The 21037-nt window shown below is 36.2% G+C and overlaps 1 protein-coding gene across 1 annotated transcript in view; it reads left to right on the top strand.

Annotated features, from left to right (window-relative positions):
- Positions 1-212: 212 nt before the first annotated feature.
- The window catches only part of LOC104157138 (centromere-associated protein E-like), a gene marked incomplete at both ends in the record, with an annotated part of 40588 nt that continues 19763 nt past the window's right edge, over positions 213-21037 (top strand). The window contains 26 exons of the mRNA XM_009705528.1: positions 213-319; positions 1170-1259; positions 1340-1458; positions 2501-2620; positions 3552-3633; positions 3822-3889; positions 3965-4036; positions 5604-5655; positions 6355-6442; positions 6618-6744; positions 7423-7542; positions 8816-8974; positions 9347-9491; positions 10767-10861; positions 11170-11226; positions 11306-11473; positions 13539-13661; positions 14034-14168; positions 14782-14959; positions 15414-15568; positions 16498-16812; positions 17634-17945; positions 18134-18292; positions 19187-19396; positions 20338-20622; positions 20734-20892. Of these exons, the coding sequence (XP_009703830.1) occupies positions 213-319; positions 1170-1259; positions 1340-1458; positions 2501-2620; positions 3552-3633; positions 3822-3889; positions 3965-4036; positions 5604-5655; positions 6355-6442; positions 6618-6744; positions 7423-7542; positions 8816-8974; positions 9347-9491; positions 10767-10861; positions 11170-11226; positions 11306-11473; positions 13539-13661; positions 14034-14168; positions 14782-14959; positions 15414-15568; positions 16498-16812; positions 17634-17945; positions 18134-18292; positions 19187-19396; positions 20338-20622; positions 20734-20892 (3700 nt within the window). The remainder of the gene's footprint in view (positions 320-1169; positions 1260-1339; positions 1459-2500; positions 2621-3551; positions 3634-3821; positions 3890-3964; positions 4037-5603; positions 5656-6354; positions 6443-6617; positions 6745-7422; positions 7543-8815; positions 8975-9346; positions 9492-10766; positions 10862-11169; positions 11227-11305; positions 11474-13538; positions 13662-14033; positions 14169-14781; positions 14960-15413; positions 15569-16497; positions 16813-17633; positions 17946-18133; positions 18293-19186; positions 19397-20337; positions 20623-20733; positions 20893-21037) is intronic.

Here is a 21037-nt window from a genome sequence, read left to right as displayed (position 1 = left end):
CCCCCCTCACCTTCAGCTGGGCCCCCGGGAGCGCCGCTACCGCCTAACGAAGAGGGGGAGGTGGGGGCGTAAATGCGGCGTCCGTCCCTGTGGAGAAAGGGGAGAGCCGGAACAAACAGGGTGGGCGAGGGCCTGGGGGAAGAGAGGTGCTGGCTGTGAAGGGGTAGAGCCGCGTTATGGGGGCGGAGTCCTAACCGAATAAAGTGACTGAGCATCTCTTATTCTAGGGAAAATGCTGTAGAAGATAAGGTGTCACTCTACTGGAAAAGTGAAAATAATACCATTTCCGAAGTGAATGGTACAAAAGTATTCAGTTATGGTAAGGATATGAAAGCAGTTATTTTATTTTGATGCTTATGTGGGCCTTTGTTACTGTACTACTTGAATGTATCAACTAACGGTAACGACCTGAGCTTTTTGTAACATCCCTGAACTTTTTTTCCCAGCTTCATAATTTTGAAGGAATGACATTGGGGTACACAGGATTTCTGGTTTTAGTCAGTACCAGGAATGTGCTTTTGAAGACAGCTTTCTGATGAACATTGCTTTCTCTGTTCTGGCTCATGATGTAGAGTGGCTTTGGGACACATGAGCTGGATTCTTTTCATATGAATTCCAGTTACAAATGGACTAGGGCTAGTGCGGAGCATTTAGGGAGAAGGGCATGTGGGAACCCAAACCCAAAATGCAAAAGTGCCTAGTGTGCATATTAGATCGTTGCAACTAACTGCCTCACTTTGACTCTCTTCCTACTGATCCACTTGTTAATACGAGCGTAGCTGCTACAAAGATTTTTCCCAAACTATAGATTCAGTAAAAGCATGCCCCAAGCTAGGAGTTTAACAAGTAGCCTGTCTTGTCAGGCTTACAGTCTTCATACGTAAGCTAGTCCTAACTGGGTTTAGGGTTAAATAGAGTGACTATTTAACTGCATCCATCATTCTTAGTTTTTTGACTTGTCTCTTGTTTGTTTATTGTATCTCTTTTTTCTGGATTTAATGTTTCTTTTTTTAAAAAAAAAGCCTGTGTTAATTTTATGTTTAAATTGTCCTACAAACAATCAGATGCCCATTTACTGAATTTGAAGTCAGCAGTACTGAGTAAGATGACAGTTTGGTTTTGACTTGCAATACAATAAATTCACATGTTTTCTTAAATTTTTTTTTAAGATCGTGTCTTTCACTCGAGTGACAACACTCAACAGTTATATGAAGGTGTAGCTGTTCCAATTATAGAGTCAGCTGTGCAAGGTTATAATGGTAAGTTTTTTAAAACTGTGTTTAAATCCTGTTTGTAATGTATTTAATAAGTAATTAGTGAAATTTAACCATCTTTCTAGGCACAATTTTTGCTTATGGACAGACTGCTTCAGGGAAGACATACACAATGATGGGAAATGAAGATTCTGTGGGCATTATCCCTAAGGCAATTCAACATGTTTTCAAAGTTATTTGTGAGGTGAGCAATTCCGTTAGATTGAAGTGACTGAAAGGACTTAGTAATATTTGTGATTGTTACATAAAAGTTAATTTTAGTATCAAGAAGCTTATGAAGGAAACGAATTTTTATTGGACCATATGTTGCAGTTGCTTTGCTAACCTTGCAAAGATGAGTGGTTTAAAAAAAGGTAATGGGACTCTAATAGTTGGAATCAAATCAGAACAAAACTAAGGTGGGTTATTAAACTGGCAAATGCACTAATCCTGGGTTACAAGTATAAACAGATACTCATTTATTAATGTGGTAGATAAGGTAATGTGAAGCTTTGTGTTTATTCTATTTTAAAACTTTAAAAAATTAACAGTATTAAAAGACTTTTTTTAGTGGGAAGAATATGACACTAAATTTACTTATTTCAGGCTTTCAAAAGAATCATAGGCTAATTGCTCAATGCTAATAGAAAGTAAGGAGAAGGTGTAAGTTAAAACAGTGATTTCTAAAACATCATCTGCAGAGCACTTGCTTCTGCCATGAGGATTTCAGGTAATCATTATCAGTTATGTGAAATGATCACTGCTCCTTTGAGGAGGTGCAGAGTACCTTAAGGGCTCTATAAAAGTAAAACTTTCCATGGTTGAGTCTATTGTGCAGCCTTTCCTCACCCCACTATTCTCTACCAGGGAGTCAGGGGAGGAAGCAGCAGCAGCAAGGTAAATCTAAGCAAGCAAGGAGAGAAGGCTAGGTACACAGAGATGAAAGAGCCTAAGCAGGAGGAAATTAGATATGGAAAGGGCATTTAAGTGGCAGAACTATCATCATGCTTCTGTAGGGCAGTTATCTTTTATAATCTACCAAAAGTGATGTACCATTAATGCAGCTGGAAATATGTGGGATAGAAGAAAAATGATTATATATTGGTAGATGCTAATGTGCAAAGAGGATAGGGGGAAAGAAATCTGTGGAGCAATATCCAGACATATACCTTTGAGTTAAGAATGATTGCATTAAGAGGTGTTCGTTAGTTAGTCTGTTATTTTTTTTTCTTTCTTTGGAACATTAGATTCCAGACAGAGAATTCTTGCTAAGAGTTTCTTACATGGAAATCTACAATGAAACCATTACAGATTTGCTTTGTGATAACAGGAAAAAGAAGCCTCTGGGAATTCGTGAGGATGTTAATGTAAGTGGATATTATATACTGTTTATTGTATCTGCTTGGAGTAAAAGAAGAATTTAAAAAAAAACCTTCAGAGGCAACTAGTTGAAAACTTTTCTGTGTTAAATGGTGTAATTGTTATCTTCGGAATTAACAAAAGGACACTTGATGTAGTAGAATAACAACAGTGAAGTTGGGCTTGCTGTTGCTGGTTTATCTTTATAGATGTTTGTAAAAGTAGACTTAATCCCTTAAGTTTTCTGGGATAGTGTATTTTGTTTAACTTTGACAGTGAATACTTGGGAGTTGTCTAGCTAATAAAACTTCTACGAACATATTAAGCCTCTAGCTGAATGTGTTAGAAGTGTTCAACATATACAGAGTTACTTTATCATCTTCATATCTACAAAGTAGATATACTTTTCTACTGTAATCATAGAATAGCCATCAGACTAGAACTATTCAGTGAAATGATCGATAGGGAAAAATAAATCTATAAATGCCATCTTCAGTTTCTTTATATTACGCTTTGTAGCAAATAATAAATTGGTGGATGGTTTTTTTCTTTCAATACCCTAAATGATCAATGCTTTTGGAAGTTGGAAAGAAGGGAGACTTATCAGTTGTATGATTATGTTCTTACGATGTTTACTGAGAAATATACTCCTGGATTCCCTCAGAAAATGTCCAGAAGGATCTTTCCCTTACCAGTTTTATTATTAGGAAACTTTCTGGATCTCTGTTTGATTCTTGTGCCTTTAGGCTACAGTTCTGGAAGTTCTCAACTTCCCCCATCCCTTGTGTTCAGAGTAAAAAGATGTTCAACTGATGTTGCTTCCTTTTAAGAAGGAAGCAAACTGGAATAAATACCATAATAGTTGCTGGTAATGTGAACCTAATGTATTGAAGTGAGTTTTAGAGTTCCGTAAAATTTATTACTGTTTTTGCTCTTAAGAGGAATACATATGTAGAAGATCTGATTGAAGAGGTGGTGGTTGCCCCTGAACAAGTTATGGAATGGATCAGAAAAGGTGAAAGTAAGTTGATTAGCCAATGTCAGCTGAAATCTTAGAAAAAGCATTGATGAATTGAGTATATCTAGAATCATGGCATATCTCTTTGAGATTATATTCAGAAATCAATGCTTTTTCAGATAGTTTTAAAGTTGTTCTTTTTGTCTGTTATTTCCAGTTTATACAAGTATTCTAATGTTGCTTTTTGACAGAAAATCGCCATTATGGAGAAACAAAAATGAATGAACACAGCAGCCGTTCTCACACTATCTTCAGAATGGTAAAAACTGTTTTACTATTAGGAGAGTTTTTATTATTTTTGAAGAGACAAAAACTTGATTGCACCCTCTTCTAGATCATTGAAAGCAGAGAACGAAGTGACCCTGCAAATGCAAACTGTGATGGAGCAGTGATGGTATCCCACTTGGTAAGCTGTACTCCAAGAGTTATTAAATAGGCATTTAAGTAGAGAATTTACTGCTACCACTTGTTTGAGAGAATAATGTTACTTTATAATGACATTACGAGCATGCTTTGTTAACTTCTTGCAGACATTCCTTAAGCGGAAATCATGTTTCTGATCATTTGTATAGAGACTCCAGAGGTGTTACCTAGAGGATATCTTCCCACCAAAGGGAATTCCAACTCGGGAATAGTTCCTAGACAATCCCTGCTGGATTGGCGAGTGTTATGCCCTTCCTAGGAGCATAAGGGGCTATTGTCAGAGTGTTCTTGCATTTTGTTAAACGCAGCTTCCCCTGCAATTGTTCCTGACCACTGACAAGCCTAGTGAAATGACTTGTAAAGTGGGTAACCTTAAGGCTTCTCTTATGCTCAAATTTAGTTGTTAAAAGAACACATGGCCTACAGCTGCAATGGCCAGAGGATGCATTCTTTTCAAAAGTAACCCTGTTTAGCATCTCTTTGGATGACTAATATATGAAATATCCTGGGCTGGGGGGAAATACACTGCTGATCTTCAGGGGAGTGTTTTGGTTTCTGAAGCCTTCTCTATACAGCCTTTCATTGATTCTCAGAAAAGAATTCAAATCAACTGGAGGAATGAAAACAATATGAAAGCATTTGTGCTTGCTAAAATCTGCATGAGCACTCTTATTCAGAAGTGGGAGTAGCATTAAGTCAATCACATCCATTGTGGAAAGAGATTTCTGTTCAGGCTTCATGTGGAAAAGCTCTGGGATTGGAATGTAAATTGCTTATGCAGTATCTGAGCAAACTACTGCCTGTTTTTCTCTTTCTCACCATAGCTTATGGAATCTTTTCTTACACTACCTTCTGCCCTGTCTCTCTGTTCCAACTCCACCTCTACTAGTGGGGAGGGAGGTGTTCCGGCCCTTTTGGTCTGTTGCTGCTTGGTGAAGTTAGTATGTGATTTTACGCTTCTGAAACAGAAACCAATTAAAGTGAGGGCTCCTTGCTCAGGCAAATCATTACGGGATGCTATAAAGTTCTAGCTGACTTTGAACCAGATTCAGAGTGAGGCTTTTCCTCTAGTATTTAATTTCTTCCTTTCTTTATCCCCACAATGACAGGCAAGGAGAGACATACAGCTGATTCAGGACAGGGTGCTAGGTAATCTCATCTAAGTCCTTTTTCCCATGCAAGATTGGACCAGATGATCTGTGATTTTTATGAAGTTTCCTACAGCTTGAATCTGTAGTTATCACTTCTGTATTGAGAAACTGTTTGTCTTTTTGTTACTGAGGGTAGGGGGAATTGCTCTGCAGGTTTGAGATACTGTTCAGGGTGGTATAATAGAGTTCATACAAACTTATTCCATGTCCTTATGGACCCTGAAAGTATTGGTTGGTATGTGTGTAGTAGCTATGGATTACTTCTAATAATGACAGACCTCTTGCTCTTCTCTAAGTGTAACTTTAGTTTATCAAATTCTTAGCAGAAATTTAGAATTAAGAGGATCTAAGACTAAATTGCCTCAGAACTAACCTGTGAAATATTACATGAATTTGCAGAACTTGGTAGATCTGGCAGGAAGTGAAAGAGCTAGTCAAACAGGATCTGAAGGTGAGTGTTAAATGAGGCTCTCCTGGTGACCACTTCTGTCAATTAACCCTTATGAGAGACTATGATAGAAAGGAAATTACTTGATCTATGTGCTGTTGTGTTACTTATTGTTCATAAACAATCCCTTTTCCCCTTGGTAGGGCAGGATCCACTTGGGAAAATACTGAAAATGGTGTAAAGTGCAAACAATGAGGTAGTAATGTGGCTTTTCTAGAATAGCAGATCAAGCAACGGTCATGCACTGAACTAATAGTGTGGAAATGAATCAGTAAAGATTCACCTGTAGTAAAGAAATCATTAGAAGGTTGTGGGGACTCATGTAAAGGTGAAGAGGAAATAGATGGCTCACTCTAGCTAAGAGGAAGCTTGACTGTTAACAATGACAGCATGAAGCTGCATATTTGCATTTGCAAAATTTAAATGGGAAACAAAATGAAAGTTCTGATGACCCCAGCTACGTACCACATAAAGATTGTTTATTTGTGATAGATTACTATTTTATTTTGATGCATTTTGGCTATTATAAAGGATTTGATGGTGACTGCTGATGGGTCATAGTGCATTTGGCACTTGGGATTTAACTCTTGAATAATCCTGCTGAGCATAACATGGCACAAAAGCTTGACAGGTTGAAAATGTATCTTAATGTTTTATTAATTATTCTTTTAATTTAAAACAAAAATACTATGTGATACCTAGGTGTCCGACTGAAAGAAGGCTGCAATATAAACCGGAGCTTGTTCATTCTGGGTCAAGTCATCAAAAAACTTTGTGATGACCCTTCTGGGTAAGCACTTGTGTTTCTACACCTGTTTTAACATAAGTCACTAAAACTAAGAAACTAAAATCCTTTAAATATAATTCTATTTCAAATTACCTATTACCTATAGAAAATATATTTACTGTGTTTTTTCCATACAAAAATATGCATTCTTTCTTTTTTCCCCCCTCATTTTCATCAGCTTCATAAATTACAGAGACAGCAAGCTGACTCGAATTCTGCAGAACTCCCTTGGAGGAAATGCTAAAACTGTTATTATTTGTACAGTTACTCCTGTTTCTTTTGATGAAACGCTCAGTACTCTCCAGGTAAAAGTTGTCATCTGTTTTCAAGTACTTTTCTGACTCAGGACTTCACTGTGGACAGGCTGAGGGGTGGAAAATGTAATCTGCTGGATCTGTAGTCACTTAAATCTTCTAAAGGTCCTGTGTGGGCTTGGAACTTGAAATAATTGTTTTGTACGCAGCATCTTTTCCCAGTCGTCATCTTATACTAGGTTGTCCAACTAGAGCTTTCTGGCAGTTGGAACAAAGCTCCTTCTCTCACCTTGCAGGCAGGAGACAACCTCTGTTTTCTCATTGCCTTTGCCAAACACAGAACTGCAAGTCTTTGCTAATACAAGATGTTAGACAGGTCCTAGAGGAAAGGAGGTTAATTGAACTATTCATGAACTGTATTCTTTGGTTAGGATTGTTTTCCTTTTGGGTGGTCTCTTGAGCGTTTTATTAAATAAAAAATAACTTGGTATATTTTTGCTTAAATGTTAGGCTTCACTTTTTAGGTATTAACATCAAGCAAAGAAAACTTACCTTTTCAATGTTCAGAATACATGAAAAATAAGCAAATGTAAATATTTCTATCCTTTATTATATGTTTCTGTTTATCTAATAAACTGGCCCTTTAATTCTCTTGGGAAATATGAGACAGAATAAGTCTTTTGATACTTTTGTTCTGTAACTATTGCCCATGAGAGAATATTCTTCCAGTTTGCCAATACAGCCAAAAGAATGAAGAATACTCCAAAAGTCAATGAAGTACTTGATGATGATGCCCTCTTGAAGAGATATCGCAAAGAAATTCTGGATTTGAAAAAGCAGCTGGAGGAAGTATGTAATAAACTTACTAAAACTAATCTATCGTTAGTACTGGTAGCTATTTGGAAACAATCTGTTTTAAACCAAAACCAGTTAAATTTGGAGGGGTCGGTGAACTGTTTAAAGTGATATCTGTCACTTCTGTTGAATAGAAATTGAAAAGGTGATGTGAAGTTTAGAACAACTGATGATAGTCAACATATCTGTGTGAAAGCTAACACTGGATGAGATCAACTATCTGAATTGCTTTCTTTCTGTAGGTTAACATAAGAAATAGAAATTTGTCAAGCCTCATGGCACACTTTAATATTGCCACATATCAAAAGGAATAGTTAACTGCAATATAAGTTATTGAATGTCAGCTAGAGATTCCAACTTAATTCATATTTTTTCCCCCTTTACTGATGTTTAATTTCAGTTTGAGTTGCAAGAAGTTGCAGCTGTGTAAGATCACTGGCAAAACTTATGTCATGTTATAGGCAGAAGATGTAGTCTCTCATGTGTTCATCTTTCTCCAAAAATGTATGGAGTTGAAGAGCAATCTTGCAAGTCTTGTTAGCACATACATCATAAAAGAGAAAGCACAGGAAAATAACAATTCTGAACACACTGTTTTGGTGAATTAAATCATCAAAATATGTTTGTTTTTTATATTAAAGTTATAAGAAAAGGTTAAGGAAAAATAACTGATCTGTTATTTTTAAAGATAATTAATTTGCAGTATAATCTTGCACCTAGAAGTGTGTTTGTTATCTAGGTAATGAGGAAAGTATTTCAGTACAGAAGAGTCTGTTGGAAAATCCCACATGAACTTCTAATTGCTCTAAAATATTGTAAGCTTATAACTTTATCAAACCTAGCTACTGTAATGCTGTTGCTTTACGACAGAATAAATCTTCAGTACTTTGAATTTTAAGAGACTGCATGCATTACAGTAGCTTGCTGTTATTTGACAATTGAATCATAGTTCTCAAAGAGCTTGAGGCTTCTGGCACCATGGGAAGGTGATCTTAAACTGTCTTACACTTGCAAGAATGCTTTTTTTGTGCCTAGAAAAATCTGAGGCTGTATTGTTTTGGGGAGTTTTGATCCTTTTAAATACTAAGTCTACAGGTAAATTGTAGAGTAAATTGTCAATTTCATTGTTAAAGATTAAAGACAGCTCTTCCAGACTTAAAAGAATATATGTGTGTAGTTGTTTTTAAATACGGGTAATTGTGTATCATCTGTAGGAGTAGTATGTGCTCTTAAAATGTCAGTTTTCTTAATATTCTTTTTGTGTAAGGTGTCTTCGAAGACTCAAATTCATGCTATGGAAAAAGACCAATTGGCCCAGCTGTTGCAAGAAAAAAATTCTCTTCAAAAAGTACAAGAAGATAGGATACGAAACTTAACTGAGATGCTAGTGACTTCTGCCTCCTTTTCCTCCAAACAGAATGCTAAAGTAAGCACCTGTTCTAGATCTTATTTGTTAACTCTGGAACACTTTGCAAGAGTTAATATTAAATACATAAGGTTATATTGACAATGAATAATATGTTTGATAAGCAATTTTCACATAACTTTTCTTATTTTTAAATGGGCAACTTTATTTAAAAATAAACTTTTGAGTGAATATCAATTCAATGTTGCCTTGCAGTGAACAGACTGCAGAGACCTTTGCTTTCAAACTGTTATACTGTAGTTTAATTTTGAAGAAGCTGCAAAACACTGTCATAGTTAGCTGCTGGTACTGTAATAGAACTAGCCTAATGCAACATCTACTCTCTACTTAGCGCTTTTGTTGTATCAGTTTTTCTGTAAATACTTTTTAAAGGCCAAGAGAAGAAGAAGAGTTACTTGGGCTCCTGGTAAAATAAACCAGGCGAATGTGAGTTATTTTGAAGACTTTGAAAAACCAAGGTTGACTGAAACCAAACGAATGAAAATGTCTCTGCCAACACTACTAGACACAGAGGACTGTAAGTATCTTCAGGAAAGAATAAGGAAACTCTGCAATGCAGCCTTGAAATGAGAAACAATCCCTTTTTAATAAATCTAAGTTAAAAAGCAAATTAATTTGCTAACAATACGAAAGCTACACTTAGTTGGCACTATACTACTCAAATTATGTTCCGTGAACCCAGTTTTGAAAGCATTACCTGCAGCTCATAAGGAAGTCACATTTGTCTGCCAGTGAAGAATACTGCCTAGAAGGGAAGTGGTTCCAGCACAATAATACTGGTGGTTGTTGTGCTGGAAATAAGGTTCATTTTATTTAAAAAGTGGGAGCATGAGTCTTACTATCCTAGGTGAAATTATGTGTAGCAAGTTCCTGTTGGATAACTGTGCAAGCATTACTTGGTTGTGAATAAGTTGACTCTCTGATAGCACAAATTAGAAAAAAACCAAACAAAACCACAACACGAACACCAAACCCCAAATCAAATGTCCCTGTACACACTTTCCAAGGAAATTACTTCCCCCCTGCCTTCTGAATATTGAGCTTTTAATTTGTTAACACCAAAGGTAAGAGCTGTGAGGTAAAAGGCAGGGTCTACAAATATTTCTGCAGCCTATCCCAACCCCCCCAGGTTTTTTGTAATAGTAGCCAGAGTTAGTCTTTAACACAGACTCTCCATCCAAACTGTGTTCTCCCCCTAAAAAGGAGGAGTGTGTGTGAACTTCCAAAATGCTCAACAAGAATAGAGAAGTCATTACTTAAAGATTAGATTGAGATACAGAGAAATTCAAGGACTTGCTAGAGGAGCGAGGGACAAAGAAAGTCAAACTGAAGACAGGAGAATAATTGGACAGTATTGTTGCTGAATTGCATCTTCTTACAGCCTTACTACCTATCCTTCTGTCAAGTTTTTTTGCTTGTGTGTGGATTGTCAGGGTGTTTTCTGTTTGGGGGAGTGATGCTTTTTTCTTTAAGTCTTGCAGGATACTGTTGAGTGGTGCTTTCCTTGACACTTAAACACTTTCCCTAGTCTCTAGTTAAGTATATATTCTGGATTTGGTTTAGTATTCATTAACTTATCATAAGGTGGTCAGCAAAAGTGTAAGGACTGGACTTCAGTGTTTTTCCCTTTCACAAGAGAAAACTGTAAGATTCAGAAGTCCTACTCAGTGTGCTATGTTTTTGCCATTGAATGATTGTTTCCAATGTGATAAAATTCTTTAAGAAAATAATTCTCGATGTCCAGTTTAAAGTCTACTGCTACTCTATTTTTTTAATACATCTTTCTTTCCAGCTATATTAGAGAATTCTGAACATGACAACCAATGTCTGATGGTTCCTGATCAAATTTCAGATGTAGAATGGACTGCTGGACCTAACATGAATTGGGTAACATAATCTATTTTGGTTGTCTAATACAGTGCATATACATTACATGCTTCTCAGTAAGATCAGCCTTACCGTTCTGTAGCATGCTAATATTCTTCTAGATGTCTGAGGAATTATTGTAACTCGTTAGAAAGTAAGTCTGTGAAGCTGGGGGATGGTTCTATGATTCTATGCTTTTGTGGTGAATGATCCAGTAAGCTTTGGTATTTAAACAGGACTAGCTGTGTGAAAAGACAAGCCACAAGGAGTATAATACTAAACCTGCTTGATCTTGTAGAACAGTTAACTGAGAGGGATTCTTTTTCTAGACTCAGAAAGACTTTGAAGAATCTGTGCAACTCTGTGAAGCATTAGCACTAGAAAAGGTAAGTCTGTTCTGTATTGTCTAGAAATAAAACTGACATTCCAACAACAACTTCTAAGTTTCTTGTACTGCTTCTTCAGGATATTGCTGTAAATGAGGCCAACGTCCTGCAAGCTAATTTTAATGACCTAGTATTGGAAAATGAGCAGTTGAAATCAGAAATAAATGAACTGAAGGAGAAACTGAGGGAAAAAGTAGAAATGGATGAATTTGAAGCACTGGAAAAACAAACACAAAAAGATCATGAGGTAAGGTGCATTGAAATAGAGAGATTAGAAAACATTTCAGCATAGAGAATTCTTGAGTTTATTCAGTGTGCATATACTTGGACGTTGATTCACAAACAGGTGGTGTTTATAAGCTAGGTTCAGCAAGAGAACGAATGAACCCAGGATTTAAACTGGATTTACTCAGTGTAAAATTCAGACTTTAATTTTTGGAGAGTTGCATACTGAAGTCTGGTTAAGCATATGTTTGTGTGTGTATAGATGTATCCATATATTTATGCATGATCTGAATTTCACTCTAGATTTCTGCAAGAGACAGTTGTTTTGCTGTGTAAATATGTTTCAGAAACGAACAAAACCCCTAAACCAACAACTTGAGATATCTCGACATGGATGTATTATTCTATCTCCTTCCTGATAGCTTCTCTGCAGACTACTTGTACATGCTAGTCTGTTTAATATCCTCTGACTGAAACTAAGGTTGGAGTTGAAGTTACATCCTTTTGCGTTGTTGTTTCGCGTTACAATTTAAGATCAACTCTCCATTTCCATTGTGTTCCCTATACAGATTTATGGATCTTAATCTATTATGGATCCATTTTGTTTATGATTTAGCTTGTGTTTAAGATTATTTTTAGAAGACTGTTTGTATGCTAGGCTAATGGTGTTATCTTCCTTACCAGCCAACATTCAACAAATCCTCAGTTAGTTTTCCCTGAAAAGCTTTTCTGTATCTAATAACAGCTGCAATGTTCTAAAGTAGCTTCTATTATGAGAATTGCTTTTTGAATGATTCATGTTTTCAGGTATATATCTGAAGACAATCCATAAAAGGTAAGCATTTGTTGATACCCATGTAGCAGGTTAATTACAGCAGTACTGAAATGTCACATACTTCACTAAATACATTAGTTGAAATCCATCACTTTAAATCATCATGGATAGATACAGGTAAAATCTATTATTCTGAATAATGATAGTAAATGACTGCTGACAGTAGTATTGTGTACCATATCTTCTACAACCATCCTCTGATTTTAAGATTACAGATTGGGTTTTCTTCTCAGTATACTCCTAACTATATAGAAATTCTCACAGGAGAGTACCTGTTTTAGAGCTTTTCACTGATCTTAAAATTACAGATTGGATTTTCTCCTTACCTGTGCTTGTGACTATTCAGAAATACTTGTAGATGAGTGCTTATTGTAAAGCTTTTCTAACAAAGACCAAAAGAAAAGAGTTCTTCAATTTTAGAAGAGCTTTTCTATCTAGTCTTCTACTTGTACCTTCTTGCAGAGGATGCCACTGAATGTGTTCATGGCTTGCTTTACTTCAATTTTGGCACCTTCTCACTCTTTTTCGTGAATAGATTAAATCACAAATGTCTGCACTGTGTCGTAAAAAACTGCTTAACATGACTAGAATGTGAAGTGTCTTATCTGTACAACTTCTGCATTAATTGCTTTGATCACATTGCTCTTGCTTCTTGAGCTGTTGCAGATTAAATTGTAGTTGAGTCTTTTCTAATTAAAGGGAATTTAAAACAGAGCTTTGCATCTCATCTATCTATTTGAAAGAATATGTAGCAACTTGCTTTCTAGCTGTTTAAATAGGTATGTGTGTGTACATGGTTTGCCCATGAATAGAAAAGAAAACACAAGATAGACCTTACTTATTTTCATGGTGTTGGCAACTAAAACTACTGGTGTGGGTGCTTTCTAACATCCTCTGCAATTTTGCTTCAATTTGCTTCACAGATACAACTAATGCATGAAATTACCAGCTTAAAGAATCTAGTTTCAAATGCTGAAGTGTACAATGAGGAACTTGAGGTGAGCCTGTCTGTGAATTTACATGTAATAAGACTTGTATGAGTTCTGTTTGGTTTGTTTATCTTGAAATACTGTATCTGCTGAGGACAACCTAGACATCATTGGGCTCTAGTCACCCTTACCAGCTATAAGGAGGATATGTCTAAAATCCATGGACACTTACTATGTGCAAAGGAGGTTTTTGTTAAATTCTTACCTGTAAAACTAAACTGGGCACTAGAATCTTCATTCTCCCTTTTTTCTCCAACTTTTAGGCAGAAATAAACTCCAAATTGCAACAGCTGAAAGAGAAAGAGAACAAAATAATGATTTTACAGAATCAAGTGGAAGAATTACAGAAAGCAGAAGTGGAAAAAAAGGACACATCTTTTTCAGTGGTAAATTTGAGTTTTCTGCTGGGTTGAGAGAGGGTTTTGATTTTGTTGGAGGTGGGTTAAATTTAGGTATAACTGAAAAATTAAATTTTGGTATAATTGAAATCTACTTCCCTATAGATGTTAAGAAAATTTTTTTACAAAACTTAAAACGCTAATTGCTACATTATCATACAGCAGGTACTTGGGTGAAGTAAAGCTACAGGAAATGCTGCTTTTTATCCCATCTCTCAAATGAGGCTGCTACTGTTCCTTTTAGACTAAACAAGTTTTCTGAGCCTGTATTTACATTTTAACCACATTGTAATGAACATATTTGCTTTATTATGGCTGTATATTTTTTGATTTCTTTGAGTATTTATCCGTCTTTTTTAGGGAGATTCTGATAAGCTAATTGAGGAAATTCAGCAGCTGAATAAATCCCTTTTAGATAGTGAAACCATAGCCTTGGATGCCAAAAAAGAATCTGCTTTTCTCAGAACTGAAAATCTGGAGCTGAAGGAAAAGATGGCAAGTACTTGTTAAACTGCGTTTATAGCTGTACAAAATGCTGTTAAGGGCCTGTCTGCTCCCAGACTAGTGAAGAAGGCAATCGATAAAGAAAAGATGTGGTAGAGTATTTGGAGAAAACTAATGATTCATGCTCCAAGTAATGTTTTTATTATATAAGTCATGGAAAATGGGTCTTCAGGAGAAAGATAGATTAGAGGCTTCTTCCACAGGAGTGGGTGGTTAGTTCTAGGCTTACCAGGAGAGAGAGAGAGCGTGCAAGTGAGCAGTCTTTAGGAAGTTACTAGGACATAAGACATAAACCTAATTTTACTAGAGAACAAAAGAGAGGAAGAGATGTGAACTTGCGGAAGTGGGACGGAGCTTATTTTGAGCTTTGAAGGAGTAAAGACAAAATAGTAGAAGCAGTTACACTTACCTTAGAGGTCAGGGCCATGTTTTATTACAGGATTCTGACAGGAATGCAGTTGTGAAGTTGTGGCATTTTCTGCCGTATTTATCAAGGCTAAAGTTGTTCAGAGTGACAACAGGGAATGTGACAGATAGAATATTTAAATGTTAAGCAAGTAGACTTTTATTTTGTGTGTGAATTGCATGTTTTGTTTTCTTGAAGAATGAACTCTTAAGTAATTACAAGCAAATGGAAAAGGATGTTCAATTGTATCAAAGCCAAATAGAAGCAGGAAAAGCCAGTTACAAAAAAATGCAAGCTGACTTGCAGAAAGAGTTGCAGTCCGTGTTTCAAGAAAACACAAGGCTAACTTCACTGATGGAGGGTAAAGTTCCAAAAGGTACGGTTTCAGGTGGTGCTTTTTTCCCTTCCCACTTTTCCCATAATGGGGGGGATAAGGAAGACTTTGGCTCTTCTTTTCTCAAATACTAGGAGGTTCTGTCAAGATAAAAATATTAATATCTGGTACTGTTGGCACATAGTAACTGCTTTAGCACTTTCTTGAACTACTTGGAAAACTGCATCTTAAGGAATGTTTTGTATTTTGCACAAAGACGGTCAAGTTAGTGAAGGCTGTTGGGGAGAATCTGAAGTAAACTGGATGTCAGCCTAACAAGTGATGACCGAGTTCGGACAAGTAGTTTCATCTTTTAAATGCTGGCCACTGTAAAACCATACTTTTCTAGAATTATACTAATATGACATCTAGAATGCATTATAAATCTTCTGCTTAATTTAAAACATGCTTTCTTCTCTCACACTCTCTTTTTAATCTAAACTTGCTAATTCTCTAGATCTGCACTCTCTTGCGGAGCTGGAAAAAAAGGCAGCTGACTTAAAAGGAGAACTAGAAAAAGCATTGAGAGAGAATGCACTTCTACAGAAACAAGTAAACGAGCTGTCAGAATTTCAGTCTTTACCAAATACTGTTGAGATACAGCAGAAAGAGGTAAACAAAAACTATCTTTTTCCTTGTTTTTATATTGTACTTGACTGGTAATGTATTCATGGAGGTCTATTAGATATGAAGTTTTAAAGCCAAAAGTTGTCTTGAATCAAATAACCTGAGATTTTACAACTAAGTTCATTATTGTTCCTCAGGTATTTAATATTTGCACCTAGGAATAAATTTAAGATCACACATTTAATCACAAAGTCTACTATGAATTGGGAATTTCTAGTCCAACACTTGCCTTCCTATTTGCCATAGTCACCATTGATAACTCTGTATGTGTAATGGTGTTTGATCCTGGTTTACTGTTCTAAAACTGAATTTTTGTGTAACTGATCAAAGAAAATTTCAAGACCTTTTAGCAGAAATGCTGCTTGAAAAGTGAGAGATCTAACTTGCAAATTCTGGAAAACTTGTAAGGAAACTTTTCTGTTTCCTGACAGATCAGGGCTTAGTCTCCTAAGTTTGCTATAAATATATCTTAAAGGGCTTGTTTTCAAACACTTTCAAGGTTTATTTTTCCTTAAATACTGCTACTAAGTATGTACAGTGAAAATTATCCAGGGCAAGTAATCTCATAAAATCATGAATGTTTTGCAAAAAGTTCTAAACCCTTCTAGTGGTCTACTTCCACTAATAAGCGAAACTTAATTAAGTGTTAACAACTCTATAAATTCTGTGTCATGAAGAAAGTATTGATACATCTAAAGAGAGGAGAGACTCCAAGGTTTTGGAAAGGGCTTGTCTGTCTTGCTTCTCTTTGTTTGCTGGACAGCTGCCTCCCAACAGAGCAAAGCCCGATGTACTGTGCTGTGTGTTTGCCTGCGCTTTATTTCCTATAGCTGCATATGAGCATGGTTTTTATTATGCAGCTATGATAAATAGTGATTTAGAAAATGCTGTTAATATTGCTTTTCTGTTGGCAGATTCTTGAAAAATCTGAGGAGCTACATTTATTAAAATTGGAAAGAGAAAAGCTTATTTCTGAAATAGCTGATAATGAAATTAAACTTAAACATATGACTGAAGAAATTGGAAAATCAAAAGACAGTTTAGCAGATGTGCAACTTAAATATGTGAAGTCTGATCAGGAGTTTGTAGCACTTAAACAGCTCCATGAAGAACTACAGCGAAAATATGTAGCTGCATCAGAAAACAATGAACAAATGAAGGTCCAAATAGATACTCTATCTAAAGAAGAACAAGAGTTGAAAACAACTTTGGATGAAGTGAAATTAGAGGTCAGTGTCAGCTTGCTCCTTTTTACAGATAAGATTCAGTCATAGTATTAAAAAGAAATGTTTTTGGAGAAGTATACATAATGCTATCATTGAAATTCCTCTAACATGAGTGAATATTACTTATTCTATGCCAGGTGTATAAGGTTGCAGAATTATGGAGCTCTGTGGTCTCTTTCTTCACAGGGAAAGAAATGTATATGTTGCTTCAGGTTATATGTTCTCCTTCTGTACTTGACCTTTTAATTCTTCTTTTCCTGTTCTTAAGTTATATCTAACTTATGCAAATTTTTTTAAATATGCTGCTATCACCTACTCTGTCTAAACTCATAGAAACAAAGTTTCCTCATTGGGAACTGGAGTCTGTTTAGAACAGAAGATCTTTCAAACCAAGCAGAATCACCACATAAATTGGTAATTAGAAAGGAAAAAACATTTTAAGAAGAAAAGGGAACTAAAGATGCATCTATTTTGGACAAGGCTTTTGGCACCGATACGGCTGTCATATTCCAGCTATGGATTTGATAACTCCTGATTTGATAATTCCTAAGCTACGCTACAGTTTCATGTGTGGTGTTATGTTTTAGTAAGACCTTTGCTGTTAAGGAGAAACCACAGGAAGGTTCCATAGACAAATGCTTATTTAATGAGGGCAAGAATATAAGCAGTGATTTAAAGTAAAATGATGAACTCCCTGTTCTCTTGTTGAAAGCTAGCATCTCTCACCTTTCCTAAGCTAATATAAGATTCTGTAAGAACATGTATGCATTGTGCCGTTTTGCATTACAATGATGGTGTCTGGCCTTTTCCTTTACAAACTAAAGCTCTCTAGCAAAATGAAAGAACTGGAAGAAAAGACAGCAGAGCACAAACAGCTGCTTGAGATAAGAGAAGATTTTATTCGGACTCAGCAGAAGTTAAATGAAATGGAGCAATTAAAAGAGCAAGAAAAGATTATAGAGCTGAGACTGGAGGCCAAGGATTCGGAGATCCAGGCAGTTCTTCAGCAGCTTACTGAATGTCAGGAAGAAATAAAAACTCTAACCCAGGAAAGAGATTACCTGAAGCAAAAAGAGGAGTCTCTCCAAGCTGAGACAGACCAACTCAAAGAGGACATAAAGGACACTGTTTCAATGGTAGGAATTCTACCTTTATAGAAATGGGCCATACATGTTAAGGGGAAGAGTGTAAGAACACTTATAAATTATATTGAAATATGTAGGGAAGTGGGGTTTTGTGTGGTTTTTTGTAATCAAGGAGTATTTACTAATGTTACAAAATGCTTGAATTTTCTTTTGTGGATTTTCTTTCTTTTATTCTAAAGAATATTTTGGCACATGAAGAACTAAGAAATGCACAGATTTCTCTCAAGCAATCCCAGGACACTGTCAAGAAGTTGGAAAAAAATGTTTCTGAAAAACAATCTCAGATTCTAACTGTTGAAGAGGCACTAGGGAAAACCATTAAAGAACTCGAAATACAGGTAAAACATTATGTAACAATTCAAAATAAAAATGCTTTTAAAGTGTTTTCCAAGACTGAAAACAAGCCTAGTTAGTCTGCTTATAGTCTCTTCTGCTTGTCCTTAGAAAATTTCTAGGCCTTTGGTAGAAAGTGGGCAAGAAAGTAGTACTGCCTGATCCAAGTCTTTACCAGTTGCTGATCTAGTTCTGTAGAGCTTCGAGCTGTAATGTATGCTCTTAATAAACCTTTGCTTAAGTAACGTGCCCTAGGGTTGTCCATTTGAGTGGTGGCCATTAGATGGCAAATGAAGAAGATATAAGGGTAACTTAGAGGTAGGAATGAGGCTAATGTTTTATAACAGTCCCAATGAGAAGTGTAACACATGGTTGTAAATGGCAGCTCAGTTCCCAACGTGCAGCAGAAGGCTGATCCGCTGGGTTTTGTGCCTCTTTGTTCAATAACTGTCAAAGAAGGATGCCAGGAATATTGTAGGTTACACAGTTGCTTCAGTGGCACAGTTTCTCTGGAGGGAGAATCCATAGTATGTGAGATTGGATTTTTCTTGAAGCATATCAGCTGCCAGACTCAGTCAGTCAATGGTTGTCAATTCAGCCTTTGCATGTTTTGAAACAGATGCGTAAGAAACACCTGTTGGATTATTTTTATTCGGCTTCTTCCTCTCAGACTTTTTCTAGATGAAAATCTGGCCAATGTTGCAGCAGAGTCTGCTAAAATGTTAGTGCTTAAAACAAGACAAGTGACGAAGGCCAAAGACTCAGTTCTGGAGTTTTTCTACTTTGATTGCAGTGGTTTGATGCTAAAAATACTGTACCGGAGTGAATCAAACAAAACTTCTGTATTTGATTTTTGTTTTGAATTGATGGAGATGCTGTCTTTGCACATTCTTTTATAGATATCTCAAATGACGGAAGAAATAAATATCATCACATCAGAGAGAGACCAGCTTGCTAAGGAAAAATCAGAAAATGGTAACTGTAGAGAAAGTGATCAGCTTCAGGTGCAAAAGGAACAAATCTTTTTCCTTACACAAGAGAACAAATCATTGCAGGATAAGCTGGACAGTTTACACTTGAAAAAAGAAGAGTATGGGGAAGGAACTTTGGTAATTATGCTAAGGCTGTAATGGAAAGCATGCTTATGTAAACTTTACTGGAGTGAAAATAATTTGCAAAACAAACTAGAAAAAAGGGTCCTGCTACTTGACTACAGACCATTAAACACCAGGATTATTATTGTTTACTTGAAATATATTCTATCCCTATTGCCGTATATGGACAACTAGTAGCAGAATATGGCAATCATTTTTCTGTAAATAGAATTTTAACTTGATACAGGGTGGTGATGTTCTGAGTTGATCTGCACAGAGATGTGGTTCTAAAATTAAGTAGTTGAAGCTAAAAATTGCCTATCTGGAAAGGTTGGTTCTGCTTTTTTGAAGGGTTTTTTTTATAGGTAGAACTGACTTTTTTCCTGGCAGTGAAAGGGACATTGCAGCCAATGTTTGCTGTAATTGGACATGCTGATTGCATACATGTTATATGTATATACACAAAGTGTGCATATATATATACTTCAAAAAAAGTGTATGCTTATATTTTAATACTTATGGGGGAGGAGTGGACAGATTTCAAGGAAATAATTGTCTTGACACCATTGTTATCTACTGTTGAGACTAGAAATATCGATAAGGTCTCTGTAGTTTGGTTTGCGGTGTTGGCTGTTGGGTTTTTTGCTGTTGGGATGTTTTTTGGTTAGGTGATTTGTTATTTCCCCCCCCCCCAGGCTTAAACTATGGCCATGAAATTCTACTTCTGGTAACTTGTTTCAGAAGTCTTCACTTCAAATTTTACTTTTACGTGTCTCTTACTTCAAGAAACCTGAATTGCATATCGAGTTCAGTCAAATATTGTTATTCTGAAAAAATACAAATCTCTCAAAACATTGCTTCTGTTTATTTTACATAATCAACCTGTCAAAGATCAGATATGTTTCTCTTAAAGCTACTTCCCCAAATGTGTTGACTTCTATTTCTCTATAAAATAGATGCCACAGATTCCAGAAAAATCTATTGAGCAAGAAATACTACTTCTGAGAGAAGAACTGAGCCAGGCACAAAGGAAATTGCATGAAATGGCGGAAGTGAAGGCCAATGAAGGTCAAGGAGAATCTGAAAAAACGGAGAGAACAGATTTTATTCCAAAATTGCCTGACTGTCAGGAAGTGAGCACTCTGACAGAAAAAGGAGATGATAATCTTAAAATACAACTGGAGAATCTCCAGACTGAGAGAGACCAGCTAAGAGAAACTATACAGGAGACAATTAGCATGGTAAGAAAAATAGTCCTATTCCTTTAGGATGACAGCTTTAGTAAACTTCTGTCTTAAATTTTGGAAGAGTTGTTCAGACTTTAATGTACTTTAACTGTGTTGTGTCCAAAGAATTCAGAGATGCAGGAAGAGTTGAAATGTGCTCACAACTCTCTCAGACAACATCAGGAGACTATTGTGGAGCTGAAAGGAAGTATTTCAGAGAAAGAAAATCAGCTCTTGAAAGCGCAAGAGGCACTGAAGGAAACAACTGATGAGCTGCAGCAGAAGGTCAGATGCAGTTTTATCAAATAAAGTAAAAATTCTATCAGGATTGGCAACGCGTGTCCTCTGTAGACTTCAGTTTGTAAGGGTTCAGTAAACGTAATAACAAAACTTCCCTTTTTTCCTGTGCTGCTTCTCAAAAGAATTCCAC

This window comes from Cariama cristata, unplaced genomic scaffold (genome assembly GCF_000690535.1).
Source record: "Cariama cristata isolate BGI_N322 unplaced genomic scaffold, ASM69053v1 scaffold3718, whole genome shotgun sequence".
Classification (NCBI taxonomy): Eukaryota; Metazoa; Chordata; class Aves; order Cariamiformes; family Cariamidae; genus Cariama; species Cariama cristata.
Note: the sequence above shows the minus strand (reverse complement) of the source record. Positions and strands in the feature narration are given on the sequence as shown.